The sequence below is a fragment of the Eurosta solidaginis genome, chromosome 4 (genome assembly GCF_040869045.1).
Source record: "Eurosta solidaginis isolate ZX-2024a chromosome 4, ASM4086904v1, whole genome shotgun sequence".
NCBI classification, from domain to species: Eukaryota; Metazoa; Arthropoda; class Insecta; order Diptera; family Tephritidae; genus Eurosta; species Eurosta solidaginis.
The window spans coordinates 1,674,445-1,688,664 of NC_090322.1; the positions used below are offsets into that span (position 1 = coordinate 1,674,445).

The 14,220-nt window shown below is 39.4% G+C and overlaps 1 protein-coding gene across 13 annotated transcripts in view; it reads left to right on the forward strand.

The window, feature by feature from the left end:
• Positions 1-14,220, forward strand: part of LOC137248485 (inositol-trisphosphate 3-kinase B-like) — a 95,360-nt gene that overhangs the window by 68,665 nt on the left and 12,475 nt on the right. The window contains exon 1 of one of the 13 annotated variants that reach the window (XM_067779423.1): positions 13,372-13,717. The exons of the other annotated variants lie outside the window; for them this stretch is intronic. Within the exon in view, the coding sequence (XP_067635524.1) occupies positions 13,562-13,717 (156 nt within the window). The 5' untranslated portion in view covers positions 13,372-13,561. Of the gene's footprint in view, positions 1-13,371; positions 13,718-14,220 lie in introns of those variants that run through there. 13 annotated transcript variants of the gene reach the window in all.

Genomic DNA, 14,220 nt, shown 5'->3' on the forward strand with positions numbered 1-14,220 from the left:
TGGGTATTATTAATTCATGTCTTTATTTCGGCTTCGCATGTACATTTATCAGTTTTGCCAGGTTAATGCAACTAAATCGGATATCACAATGAAAATTACTTTAAAGCTCTCAGCCACAACTTTCATTTGATATCCATATTACACACACATTCTAGGGGTATCCGGGTCCAGGTTTTGTCCTTATCTTGAGACCCTAGTCACCCAGCGGTATAAAAATACTCTGTACTAAAGCACTCATCAACAGCTTTCATTTGTTATCCATATTGTATAAACACTTTCTAGGGGTACCGCGTCCACGTTTTCGCTTACATCTCGAGAACCTAGTTACCCGCGGGTACGAAAAATATCCCGTATCAAAGTACTCATAAACAGCTTCCATTTGATACCCATATTGTACAAACATATCCCAGGATTACCCAGGTCCACGTTTTGATCTCAAGACCCTAGGGAGAACTGGATAAAAATTATCCTATGTCTGTCTCCTGGTTCCAAGCTACCCCTCCACCAATTTTCAGCCAAATATGTTCATCCGTTCCTTCCTCTTCAATCACTTTTTATCTATTAAAAAAAGCCCATCAAAATCCGTTGCGTATTTTTAAAGGTTTAAGCATTCAAACGGACATAGGGACAGAAACAGCAACTTTGTTTTATACTATGTAGTGATGTTCATCCATACATACCTATAAACCTACGCCCGAAGTTAAATAACGCAGCGAATGCTATATTTGTACGTATGTATGTGTCGCATCATGCCTCACTCAAAAGCAATTAGCGCGCACAGTTCGCAGCGAACAACCACACACACGCATTTCTTGGTAAACATGTTACTTTTGTTTAAACAATTTGGCTGATATAAGAAAGGAATCAAGTATTTTTTTGATGCAGATCGAAGGTAAATATTTCAAAGTTTTACTGAAAAGTAGAATTTTTTAAATCCATCCATCCGTTTATGAGGTATAGCTGTGTAAATAAAATGTTTATGATTTTTTACTACATTTTGGCAATTTGCCACCGCCCTGTAATATATACCTTCAAATTATATTAACTGTACCATCTCACGTAGCCATTGGTCGCGCTAAACCATCCAAAGCAGTGGGCCCAGACGGCATAGCCATGCCGATGCTTAAAAACCTAGGGAAAGAGGGTTTCAAATATTTAGCGCATGTCTTCAACCTGTCTCTTTCCACCTTTGTCATACCCGAGAAATGGAAAATGGCCAAGGTGGTCCCGCTACTAAAGCCTGGGAAACCAGCTAACGTAGGTGAGTCATATCGTCCGATATCTCTCCTATCGCCAGTGGCAAAGACGCTTGAAGCCATTTTGCTCCCGTATTTCCAAGCACATTTGCAGCTAGCCCCTCATCAGCATGGCTTCAGAAAACTCCATAGCACTACCTCCGCGCTAAATGTCATTAGCACCCAGATAAATTGCGGTTTGAATCAATATCCCCACCATAGAACAGTACTCGTAGCGTTAGACCTATCAAAAGCTTTTGATACGGTCAACCATGGCTCGTTACTGCAAGACCTGGAAGGGTCCACCCTTCCCCCATGTCTTAAAAGGTGGACCGCAAATTATCTGGGTGGTCGGCAGGCATCGGTGCAATTCAGAAACGAAACATCAAAACAAAGGAGAATTAAACAAGGGGTGCCACAGGGTGGTGTCCTATCCCCGCTTTTGTTTAATTTCTACATATCTAAGCTACCTTCACCACCGGAAGGAGTCACAATCGTTTCCTACGCCGATGACTGCACAATAATGGCCACAGGCCCAGGCCCAAAGATCGATGAGCTATGCAATAAAATAAATGGCTATCTCCCTGATCTCTCCAGTTTTTTCGCCTCGCGAAACCTGGCATTGTCACCGACTAAATCTTCCGCGGCCTTATTTACAACATGGACGCCCCAAATGTCGACCATATTGAACATCCACGTCGATGGCACTACGCTACCGACTGTCCTACACCCCAAAATCTTGGGTGTGACGTTTGATCAGGATCTACATTTTGGTGCGCACGCAACCGCAATTGTTCCAAGAATTCAGAGCCGTAATAAAATCCTCAAATCCCTTGCTGGCAGTACCTGGGGAAAAGATAAAGAAACGCTCTTGACCACATACAAAGCAATTAGCCAGCCGATTACGTGCTACGCGTCACCCATATGGTCGCCAAGCCTAAAAACCACCCACTGGAAGAAACTACAGGCCTGCCAAAATACTGCTCTCAGAATCGCCACGGGCTGTCTTCTTATGTCCCAGAACACCATCTGCATAATGAGGCGAGAATACTCCCCATCAGGGAGAGAAATAAGATGCTGACCAAACAGTTTCTGTTGAATACCCAGAAACCTGGGCATCCCAACAGACATCTGATTGACGAACCAGCACCGCCTAGGGGCCTAAGGAGTCATCTCCATAAGCATTTTGAGGAAATACGGCACCTGAGAACCCAGCCGTATGAAGCGGAAAAACACAAGCAGGTCCTTGGTGAACTCCATAGACAGGCGTCGGACCTTTATGTCGGGAATTGCCCGGTGAATCCAGTACTTGAAGAAAAATATCCAGAACTCGCAGAAGAGGAACACATACTCCCCAGGGAAACGCGTGTCACTCTTGCTCAACTTCGTTCTGGATACTGTAACAGGCTAAACTCTTACTATCCAGAATCAACCCCGACATACAAAATGTATGCCCTGCTTGCAATGTGTCCCCACATGACACCAACCATCTCTTTAATTGTAATGTGGAACCAACGCCTCTAACACCCCTTTCCTTATGGTCCACCCCTGTTGAAACGGCAAGTTTCCTTGGACTCCCGTTAGAGGATATTGATGACAATTTGTGATCGGTCGCGGCTATTAGGTGGGGCGAGCATTGCTACAACAACAACAACGTAGCTAAGCTTTCAAATGCAAAAAATCGTTTTAAAATCGGAGCATTCTGTGTGAAGTTATGTGCATACATGGCATTTAGCGACCTTATTTTATAAGATTTACTAGCAGACCCGTCAGACGTTGTTCTGCCCTAAATTTGGTCTATCTCCATATATTTTAATAAGCTTTTTCCGTCTAGCATTTATTTATTTTTATTTATCTCTATTTTCGTCTCACTCTATCTCTTTCTAAGTCTCGTTCTCCTTCTCTCTTTTCTCTTCTCTAAAGTTTTTCCCATTCTTCTTCATCCCTTATTGCCAGGCAAATCTAATAGGACGTATGTAAATAGTTATGTGGGTATTATTAATTCATGTCTTTATTTCGGCTTCGCATGTACATTTATCAGTTTTGCCAGGTTAATGCAACTAAATCGGATATCACAATGAAAATTACTTTAAAGCTCTCAGCCACAACTTTCATTTGATATCCATATTACACACACATTCTAGGGGTATCCGGGTCCAGGTTTTGTCCTTATCTTGAGACCCTAGTCACCCAGCGGTATAAAAATACTCTGTACTAAAGCACTCATCAACAGCTTTCATTTGTTATCCATATTGTATAAACACTTTCTAGGGGTACCGCGTCCACGTTTTCGCTTACATCTCGAGAACCTAGTTACCCGCGGGTACGAAAAATATCCCGTATCAAAGTACTCATAAACAGCTTCCATTTGATACCCATATTGTACAAACATATCCCAGGATTACCCAGGTCCACGTTTTGATCTCAAGACCCTAGGGAGAACTGGATAAAAATTATCCTATGTCTGTCTCCTGGTTCCAAGCTACCCCTCCACCAATTTTCAGCCAAATATGTTCATCCGTTCCTTCCTCTTCAATCACTTTTTATCTATTAAAAAAAGCCCATCAAAATCCGTTGCGTATTTTTAAAGGTTTAAGCATTCAAACGGACATAGGGACAGAAACAGCAACTTTGTTTTATACTATGTAGTGATGTTCATCCATACATACCTATAAACCTACGCCCGAAGTTAAATAACGCAGCGAATGCTATATTTGTACGTATGTATGTGTCGCATCATGCCTCACTCAAAAGCAATTAGCGCGCACAGTTCGCAGCGAACAACCACACACACGCATTTCTTGGTAAACATGTTACTTTTGTTTAAACAATTTGGCTGATATAAGAAAGGAATCAAGTATTTTTTTGATGCAGATCGAAGGTAAATATTTCAAAGTTTTACTGAAAAGTAGAATTTTTTAAATCCATCCATCCGCTTATAAGGTATAGCTGTGTAAATAAAATGTTTATGATTTTTTACTACATTTTGGCAATTGCCACCGCCCTATAATATATACCTTCAAATTACATTAACTGTACCATCTCACGTAGCTAAGCTTTCAAATGCAAAAAACCGTTTTGAAATCGGAGCATTCTGTGTGAAGTTATGTGCATACATGGCATTAAGCGACTTTATTTTATAAGATTTATAGATATAGATATATAGATATAGATAATTGAAATTCTGCCACGCGCCCCTTTTTATTCGGTAATTCAAAATCATTGCCCCATTAACGCGCTCCATCAGCGAAATCGACCGTCATGTTAAATGTTTAGCTGATTTGCACCACGTCCGCATATTTTCTTGTTTATGGGGCTGAAATGCGCGTCAAATGAATTAAAGATTAGTGGGTGTGTTATGCGAAATTCTTTAATGAAATTCAGTTCAGAATGTCAACTGAAATACGAATCTACGTACATAGATACGTTGTTTATCAATTTTACATCCATAGCTACATAACGCTGACGTAAATGTTTTACATATCTACATATTTACGCTCGTCGGTATAAACAGCTGAGGTAGGTACTATGATATGCGGGCAAAATGTCAAATAAAATAAATGGCGTCATTATTGTCACACGAAAAGTGCTAGTCGAGCTAAACAACCTCGATTCATAGTAAGGGTATTGTGGGAGAAAGAGGCCAAGACTTGGCGCCAATATTTAACGATAATAAAGCTTAATTTGAATTTCTAGTTTATTATTGTTTAGTCCTATTACAGCAGCGTAAGAAAACCTATAGAACGACGTAACAATCTTTGTTGATAGCCAAGCCGCCTCAAGGGCATTAGAGTCCAACATGATAAAATCTGATATCGTGCGGAGGTGTAGAGCCCCTCTGGCTTCTATAATTTAGCGCAATGTCTCCCTTTGCTGGGTCCCTGGGCGCAGAGCTGTTGAAGGGAATGAACTCGCAGATGAGATGGCTAGGAAAGGTTCCGATTTACACATAAGTGAGGTGGACAGCTCCGGCCGACCGCCGCTGAGTTATCTCCTGCAGAGGATCGAGGAATATGAGAACAAAGCAACGGATTTGCTATGGACCAAAAGGGTTGACTGCGAAGTCTCAAAGTCCTTATGGCCATGCCTGGATAAGAAAGGCACCAGCTTCCTTCTCAAACTGAACAAATCCGCGGTGAGGGTACTTATGGGTGTCATCACAGGTAATTGTGCTAGCGCAACAATGCCCCTACGGAGGCGAATACCAACAGGATGAGGAAGAAGAGGAGTCGATCTACCATTTTCTCTGCCGATGTCCGAGGCTTGTCTCCAAATGGAAGTGTGGGTAATACCCACGCACGCCCTCTTAACCTAACCTAACCTAAAACCATAGAATATAATTAAAGGGCACCCCGCTTGCCGGCTCTAGGTACTTGCTGTTATTAACTAGTGAACTCTGGTAAGCAAGCCGATTTGAAATCTGTTGCACAGATATGACGGAGTTTATTCCCTTTTTTTATCAAGGAACACAGAAATATTTATAGGCAGCCGAGAGGCTGTCCGTATTGTTTGGGGAGATGAAAGGACATGAAAAGAAATGCATTGTCAAAATATTCAGTCAGTGTTTGAAAGTCAGCAAGAAAGCTGGTTGGGTACTCATACTGCGTGTGTTATGCATCTCTGGGTCGTCGGTATATTCATTAGGGTGGTTCAAGAAATTATAGTAAAAACCCAAGTTGAATGTTAAGGCCAAGGGACCCTCCAGTTCTTTTATATTTGATAAAAGAAGTGAGGAGCCAAAATTTCAGGGTCATAGGTCATTTGGAAGGCAGTGCTCAATGCTGTTTAAAATCTGAAAACTGGAATTTTTCTAAAATTTTTGAAAAAAAAATGATTAGACATGTTAGGATACAAGAACCTTAATATATATGCATGTTTTAAATTAGGAACCATCTTTAAAATAAGTACATTTTATTGTGAATATAAATAATCAAAATGAAGTCTTTATATTTTTCCTTTGGAAGTGGTTTGTTGGTTCAGTCGGAACTTGTTTTCGGTTAGCCTCTACAATCTGCAGCAACAGCTGTTTTTCCTCCTCATCATTTGTTATGAGTTTATTAAAATCTTGAATTAGTTTAGCGCCTGTTTCGGCGATGTCATTGACCACTTTGATTTTATTAATTGTATTTTTTTGCCTCTTTAAACACGGGCTTCTGTTCCCATTTGATTTTAGAAAAGATGCAATTTATATGCATAAATAAGCTTAGCCATCCATCGAGCGTGATGTATTGGCCTAGGTGCTTCCAGTGCATTTTTTCTATTGGTTGCCCCAATACCAACAGCGTCAGTTCAATAAATTCGAGGTAGTCATCTTGAGGATGATCTGTCTTACTTATATGATGAAGCAAGGACTTGACGGCACTATTTCTTAACTCAGCTCCTCCAGGAAAAAAAATTAATGGTGTGTGGTCTGATCGATCAACTTCATTCCACGATTCCTTCAACCCTTTAAATATGGGAATTTCAGGAGAGTTTGAAGGTCCCAAACATGATGTAAATTTGCTCAAAATTATTTCCATTATGTGATGGTGACATGGCAACCATAGAAGTTCTTTTTTCAGCTGTTTTCAATGAAATTGCATACACCATTGTTCATACCGGTGTTGACGCTTGTTGTGTCAACGCCCATATCAATGACTTTATCATCGAGATTCCATGTCTTAAGAGTTTTAAGTACTGCATCTCCAGTTTTCGCACCTGTTGCACTAGCTAATTTTGGCACCCCTATCAGTTTCTCATTTTCATCACCATAGGAAACTAGCACTGGTAGTCTGTCTACTTTTTGTGAACCTAAAATGTCAGGCAATGAACAACAATTGGTTCTTTTATATCTTCTAAGTTTGACATAATTCTGTCTGGCTGCTTCTCGTTTTCTTTTTATCGAACTTCTTGAAAGCAGCAATGCTGCGGGATCATGGCCAAGTGCGGCGGCAATAGGAATGATAAGCCTTACAGCCTTACGATCGGACACTTTATTCCTGTCTAAAGCCCCTGCTACATTCATGTAAAAAAGCTCTTCTTAGCCTTTGGTTCAGAAACATCTTCGTTCTTGCCACCTAAAACTTTTTCTAAGTTTTTTTGGAAGAAGGCTGATATAATTCATCATCAGTACCATTCTCTGAATTTCTTTTGGCACTTAAACCATCATTTCCCAAATTTTCTCTTCGCTTCTCTTCTCTTCTTTTTCAAATCTTTCTAGTGATTTTTCTTGCTTTCTTATATACTCTTCCTCTTGAGATGAAATGATCATTTTTCTGTCAGTTCTTTGGTCAATTAAAAAATGTTTATCTTGTCCTATTTTATGCCATTCAGATGGCAGTGTCAAAAAGGTTTTTGATTTTGTCTACAAATGATTGTTCGTTTGTTCTTTGTTTTTTATTCCACTTAAGAAAAAATGAAATCTTAACAAAACTTCTTTTGTTGTAGGAAGTTGGTTCTTCTTTGTTAAAGGTTCTAGGTCCTTAACACCTAAATACTGTCTGCCTGACGCGTCTTAAGCGCACTCATTTTGATTGAATTTATTGAAAACCACACATTTTTTAACTTCCGAATCCTTAAAAACAAACAAATAAAAATTTACAGAATTTATGAAAACTAAACCTTGTTGAGCACTGCTTTCTATATGCTCTACAGAGCTAAAATTTTGCATAGATTAATCTTTCGTTAGATGTAACAAAATTGGAGGGTCCCTTGGTCTCTAAAATAAACTTTGGTTTTTTGGACCACCCTAATATTCATGTTGCATTGATTGTACATATGCGGGTTACTACATATTGTCTAACTTATTCAGGGACGTGCACCAGATGAAAAATGTGATCGGTTCGATGCAGCAGTATTTTGCATTGGTTCATCAAAGGGGGGAGCTTGACTCTTTGAGCCGGATTTTTGAAGAACTTCACAGTTTAATATATTCGCGTACTTCACTTACAACGTGCTAAGATCAAACTGATTCGAAAGAAAATATTTTAAGCTAAAAAATGGCGCAAGAACCTGGGCTGCAGGAATAACGAAGATAGCTGGTATAATTTCAATGAACTCTTTACCATTGAACCGCTACAAAAAGAGGCTAGTGGTTCAGTTATTTAACAGAAAATGGAAGTCTTCACGTTCAAAACCGCTTCAGGCTGCTGAAATTTTTTCGGCGACCTTAGTGTGGCGCCTAGAGGAGCTCAAAACAGGCTTCTTATTCTATTATGGCGTTGGTATTTATTATAAGCATGGCATGGTGTTTGCATGCTCCTTCAACCACACTGAAGGTTCTGGGTTCAACTCCCGGCAAATTAATATCAAAAATTTTAGAAACAAGTTTTTTCAACCAAAAAACTGTTTTTCTAATCTAGGCTGCGTCTCGGCAGTGATTTGGCAAACACTCCGAGTGCAGTGAAAATTCAGTTACCTTGCAGATGCCGTTCTAAGTCGACACAAAACATATGGGTTCCGTTCCGCCAATTTGTAGGGGAAATTAAAAGGAGCACGACACAAATCGGAATAGAAGCTCGGCCTAAATCTCTTCGGCGGTAGGTTAGGTTAGGTTGAACTGGCCGTTCCATGAGGACCTCACATAGACTGATTGAGTCCGTAGTGTTACCAGAAGTTTGTTTCAACGACAAAACTGAAAAACCCTATCAAAAACCAAAATTATAAAATAACTCCGTCCTCTTGGCAAATACTAGTAGCTTTCTAGGACTTATGTCACTTGCTGCTTCTAGATCTGACAACTGTATCACTCCTAATAGCTGATGTGTTAGCCTGGAAAGTGCAGGGCACGAGCATAGAACGTGCTCGATCGTTTCCTCCTTCAACCCGCAGTTCCTACATCTGCTATCATTGACCAAGCCTAATTTAAAGGCATGTGACGCCAGAAGGCAGTGTCCAGTCAGAATACCCGTCATGAGTCTACAGTCCTCTCTTTTTAATGATATAAGCAACTTTGTTAGTCTAAGGTTGTAAGACCTACACATAATGTTCGACACTTTACAGCCCCGCGCTTTAACCCACGCCTTTCCTGCTTGGTCGATCATGTGTACCTCTCGCCTTCGCTTAATTTCGCCCAGTCTAATTGAGACATCTACGGAGCAAGCTTCAAGGCATGCGCCCTTTTTAGCTAATTCATCGGCTTTTTCATTCCCATCTATTCCCATATGCCCTGGGACCCAATATAGATGTATGCTTCTCCCTGTCCCGATTCTCTCCAGAGACTGTTTACACTCTAACACGCATTTAGATGCTGTGCTATGCGAGATTATTGCCTTAATTGCTGCTTGACGGCCAATATAAAAGTTAACACGGTTGCAGCTTAAGCTATTCTCTTCCAGGGTTTCTACTGCTTTGGTTACGGTTAATATTTCCGCTTGGAAAACGCTACACTAATCCGGCAGCCTGTAGGATCTGCTTATTTCCGGATCAGCACAGTATACCGCAGACCCTATTCCTTCCACTACTTTGGAACCATCTGTGTGCACATGTATCGCCTCGTCCGATTTGCGCACCCTTGCGCCAACCGTCTACCTCTATTGTGGCCTTAAGATCTCCCTCGAAGCGCAGATAGGGAATCAGGTAGTCTGTTCGTCTTGTGATTGATGACGCTATACTACTATGGCCATATGGTCGGTGCTCAAGCTGCCCCTAGGCACCGAGCCTGGTTGCAGTTGTTAACGCTATGTTCTTTGCTACCAGATGTACAGGTGGAATGTGCAGAATGGCATACAGTGCAGCCGTCGGGGTTGTTTTCAGGGCTCCCGTAATGCTAAGCATCGATAGTCTGCATACCCCCTCTAATTTTTTGAGGTATGTTGTTTTTTGTGTGGCGTTCCACGAAACAAGAACTCCATAGGCGGTAAATCGCACCAAGCATTTATTCTTTCTGTTTCAATTCCAAAGCCTTTTATGTAAACCTACAGACGTAATTCTATATGGGTGGGGTTTATAGCACCTCAATTGTGGCTGCATTTGATTACCATTATGTTTCTCACTAATTATGACGTTTTTGTGTTCATTTCACTTGACATTTATAATGAAAACAACAATAGATTATGATGTCTTCAAATAAAAATATGAGCACATACATACGTACTTGCATATATGTATGTAAAATTATATAAGTTTCCATATTTGGGTATCACATGGCAGCATTTCATGTGATGCTTGTTTAAATATCTATGTAGGTATGAATATGAGCTGTTTAAGCTCAGATTAGATGTGATCTTGTGTAACCTAGATGAACAAAATCAACAAGCTTCCTCGTATCAACTCTCTGTGTTGGCAAAAAAGAGCAGGGAGCGACTTTGGTGTTTAGGTTCATAAAACGCTTGGGCGTTAAGTTTTGCACAACCTCCCATCAATTCCTATTGCATTGGTATTAACACACTTCTCCTACATAATAAGAAAGCCTAGGAAATCGTTTTAAAGGATTTGTCAACAAAGTGCTGATATGAGTTTTAGGTTCTTTCGAGCGGTCTTTTATAGCTTGTTTATAAAAGGATGCTGTCATTATTGGTGTAAAGTTACCCAATGAAATGAGTGCAAATATTATAAAAGATGTTTCTTCAAAAAAAAAAAAAAAAAAAAAAATATTAAATGCAATGTGACTACGAGCTTGTACAACGTTTTTGCTGGAAGAAAGATTTATTGCTCGGATTAAGCCAAAAACGGTAAATCGCGTGGTATGACGTACAAACATTTTATATTGTTTTTTTTTATTTTTTTATTTATTAACAAGATAGTTGAGTTATTTTCGTCTTGACTCGGTACAAATGATGAAGTGTGTAAATTATGAACGAACTTAAATAGTAAGCCCACATCTTGTAATACTATGTAATCAGAAACGTGATACAATTCTTGAGAAGTACGTAGGCTTGAATGTGTGATATACAGGGTGTTAGAAAATTAGCAATATATTCGACTGCTACGTTCAATTGTCAGGTAAAGAGCAAGAAAAGTCGAAGTGAGCATGCGAGGAGAACTTTCTCTTTTTACTAAAGTTAAACACTTAAGAAGCAGTTAGAGAGAGGCAGAGTGATGGAATTGAGGGAAGATAAAAACGAAAGCAGATATAACAAGTAAAGGTGTCTAGGTTCGGGTGTAACCGAACATCATATTATCAGCGTGAGCTTCAGTTGTAAATTTCATTTCAGATAAATTACTTTTCTACATAGCAAGTGGCACCGCCCGTTTAAAAAAAAAAATGTCTCCCCCTTTCCTCTTACAGCAAAACTTGATAAGTGAAATATGATTGATTCAAAACAATTTTTTGTTAAGTTAAAGCTTATTATTCTAGTCTACGACCCTTTTAAATTTGTTTTATATCTAAGTTGTCGTGGTCTTTAACCGATCCCCTCCAGTTTTACTAGAAATAATTTTCTTCCAGTTATGGCTCCCGAAATATAGAAAATTGCTTAGTCATAAAAGGGGCGGTGCCCCGCCCATTTTTTTAAATTTGAAATTTTGCCTATTTATTATTATAAATATACTTGGGAAATGAAATACCATTGATATAAAGCTCTTTTTTGCAAAGATAACACTTTTTTTATTCGTCCACGACCTTTTTAAAAATCATTTATATAAAAGTGGGCCGATACTGATGAAGTGACCGATTTCGTTAATTTTTCTTCAAAGCATTCCTTATAGTAAAAGCAACCTCTCTGCCAATTTTGTTAAGATAGGTTTAACCATTTTTGATTTATGACGCCCATTTAAAAGAGTCTCAATATCAGTCCACACGTCAAATTTCAACATTCTAGGTGTATTATTTACTAAATAATCAGGTTCTTTGTGTTTTCCAAAATGTTATATATATAAAAAGTGGGCGTGGTTACCATCCGATTTCGCTCATTTTCAATACCAATCTATTCTGGGTCCAGATAAGCTCGTGTACCAAATTTGGTGAAGATATCTCAATATTTACTCGAGTTATCGTGTTAACGGACGGACGGACATGGCTCAATCAAATATTTTTTCGAGACTGGTGATTTTTATATATGGAAGTCTATATCTATCTCGATTCCTTTATACCTGTACAGCCAACCGTTATCCAATCAAAGTTATTATACTCTGTGTGCAAAGCACGCTGAGTATAATTAAAAGGAGCACGACGCAAATTGGAAGAGAAGCTCAGCCCAAATTTCTTCGGAGGTATAACGCACCTTGTATTTATTTATTTTTTTAAATGCCTCCAAAGTGAACTTCGTCCATTATTCAACCCTGTGTTTTCGCAGTAAGACCCCATATCGCATTTTAGTACTTAAACGTGAATTAAAACTTCACCATAGCTTGCTGAGTAGTACGGCTTCCGAAGCTCGGCTGGCGTGGTGCTTATCCAGTTTAAAGTTCTTTGTTTATAAAAAGCTCCTATTATTCCTTGAAAGGGATCAGCGACCAGTTTATCAAATAATTTGTGTAAAGCTCTTAATCTATATATCTTAAGTATGCCTTGCAGAGTTCAGCATTTTGCGTCTCAATTTGTATTCTATTGACTTATCTTGCTAAGAGTTGAATATTTCTTGCGTCTGTGGGTGTGTGTAAATGCAACGCTGCATTTTCTCTTACTTATTTATTTATTTTAATGAATAATTAGCGTACGTCCCACATAAACAAATAGCGCTTTAATCGCTACTGTCATATTAGTTTTCTTCTTGCTTTTGATTAGCTGCTTGAACGTCAACGACGTCATTACAGCAGCCAGTTCGTCAAGATGTGTGCGAGTTTGGCAGTGGGGGTAACAGCAGTTTTAGTTAGCACCGCTTAACTCAACGGCAAATGAACTAAGATAGAGATATCGGATGTGAAAACAAAAAAGTAGTTCAACAAAAGGCAAAACGTCAAATGCGGCCAACGCCACGGACCAGACGTCAGCGGACAGGCAACAAAACGACAGGAAAGCGTCGGTGTGCGGTGTGCGGCAACAACAGCAAGCAGCCTTAATAATCATAATAATGATGATAATGAATTATTTTTTTATTGCTGTTTTTGTTGTTGTTAACTAAATATACATAAACAAAATAAAATGTTCTCCTCTGTTTAAAATATATATTTTTTTGTTTTTGTAAATGAAACAATTCGCGCCCAGGGCCAGCGTACGCTTCGTTGGTTGCCTATTTTAAAGTTTTATCCGCGTGTTTTGTTGGTTAGTCGTAATTCTCGAGCGTTTAACGGCACACTTGGCCAACGGACCTGCATCGCAATATTACAATTTTTAAAAAACTCTGAAAAATCTTAATTGTTGAGCATTTGATTTGAGTTCATTAATTGTGCTAGTCGTAATTTGCGGTTGCATGTTCGGTGTTGAAAATTGTGAAGTGCCGTTTTGCTAGGCTAATACACGCAGCTGTATGCCTCAGCACAGTTTGGCGGAACCGCTCTGTCTGCCATTTTGCTTGTCGTTCGTGCGTGCACGCTTTAGACGTGGCAAATATGTTTTGAATTCGGTGCTTTTAGCTGAGCAAATAACAGAATGTGGCTTACACGAGACGCCCGAAAAGTTTAAGGTGCGGTGTGCGTGTTTTTTAATGATGCTGAAAGTGTTGTCACAAAATTAAGCCTTAAAGTTTCACATCGGCTCTTGATCAAATTTCGATCATTTTTAGTTGGGAGTATTCTTCGTGCCTACTTCAATGCTATGTCAAAATTTTATTGATAAAAAAGATCGTCTGCTTACATTTGCTAAAACCTCTTCTAAGTTCGTTTATCTTCGATTTGCGGCAACGCCCCCTCAACCAGTTGAATGGCCCACTGCCCGGTTGTGCATAAAATAAATAGAAACAAGATGGCGAAAGTAAGAGATAAATTACAAAGCAGCATCGGGACATTCGAGTCCAAAGTCACCCGAAAAGTTAGCTTATAAAGAAGTTAAACTCGTTTAAGTAATATGGATAGCCAACAAAAGCTGTGAATTGGAAATTACGGGATCGAAAGCATGGACAAGTGAAAAATATACAAATAGGGATAGGTGAAGAGGGGATGTGATAGTGGGTTTACCAAACGTGAAGGT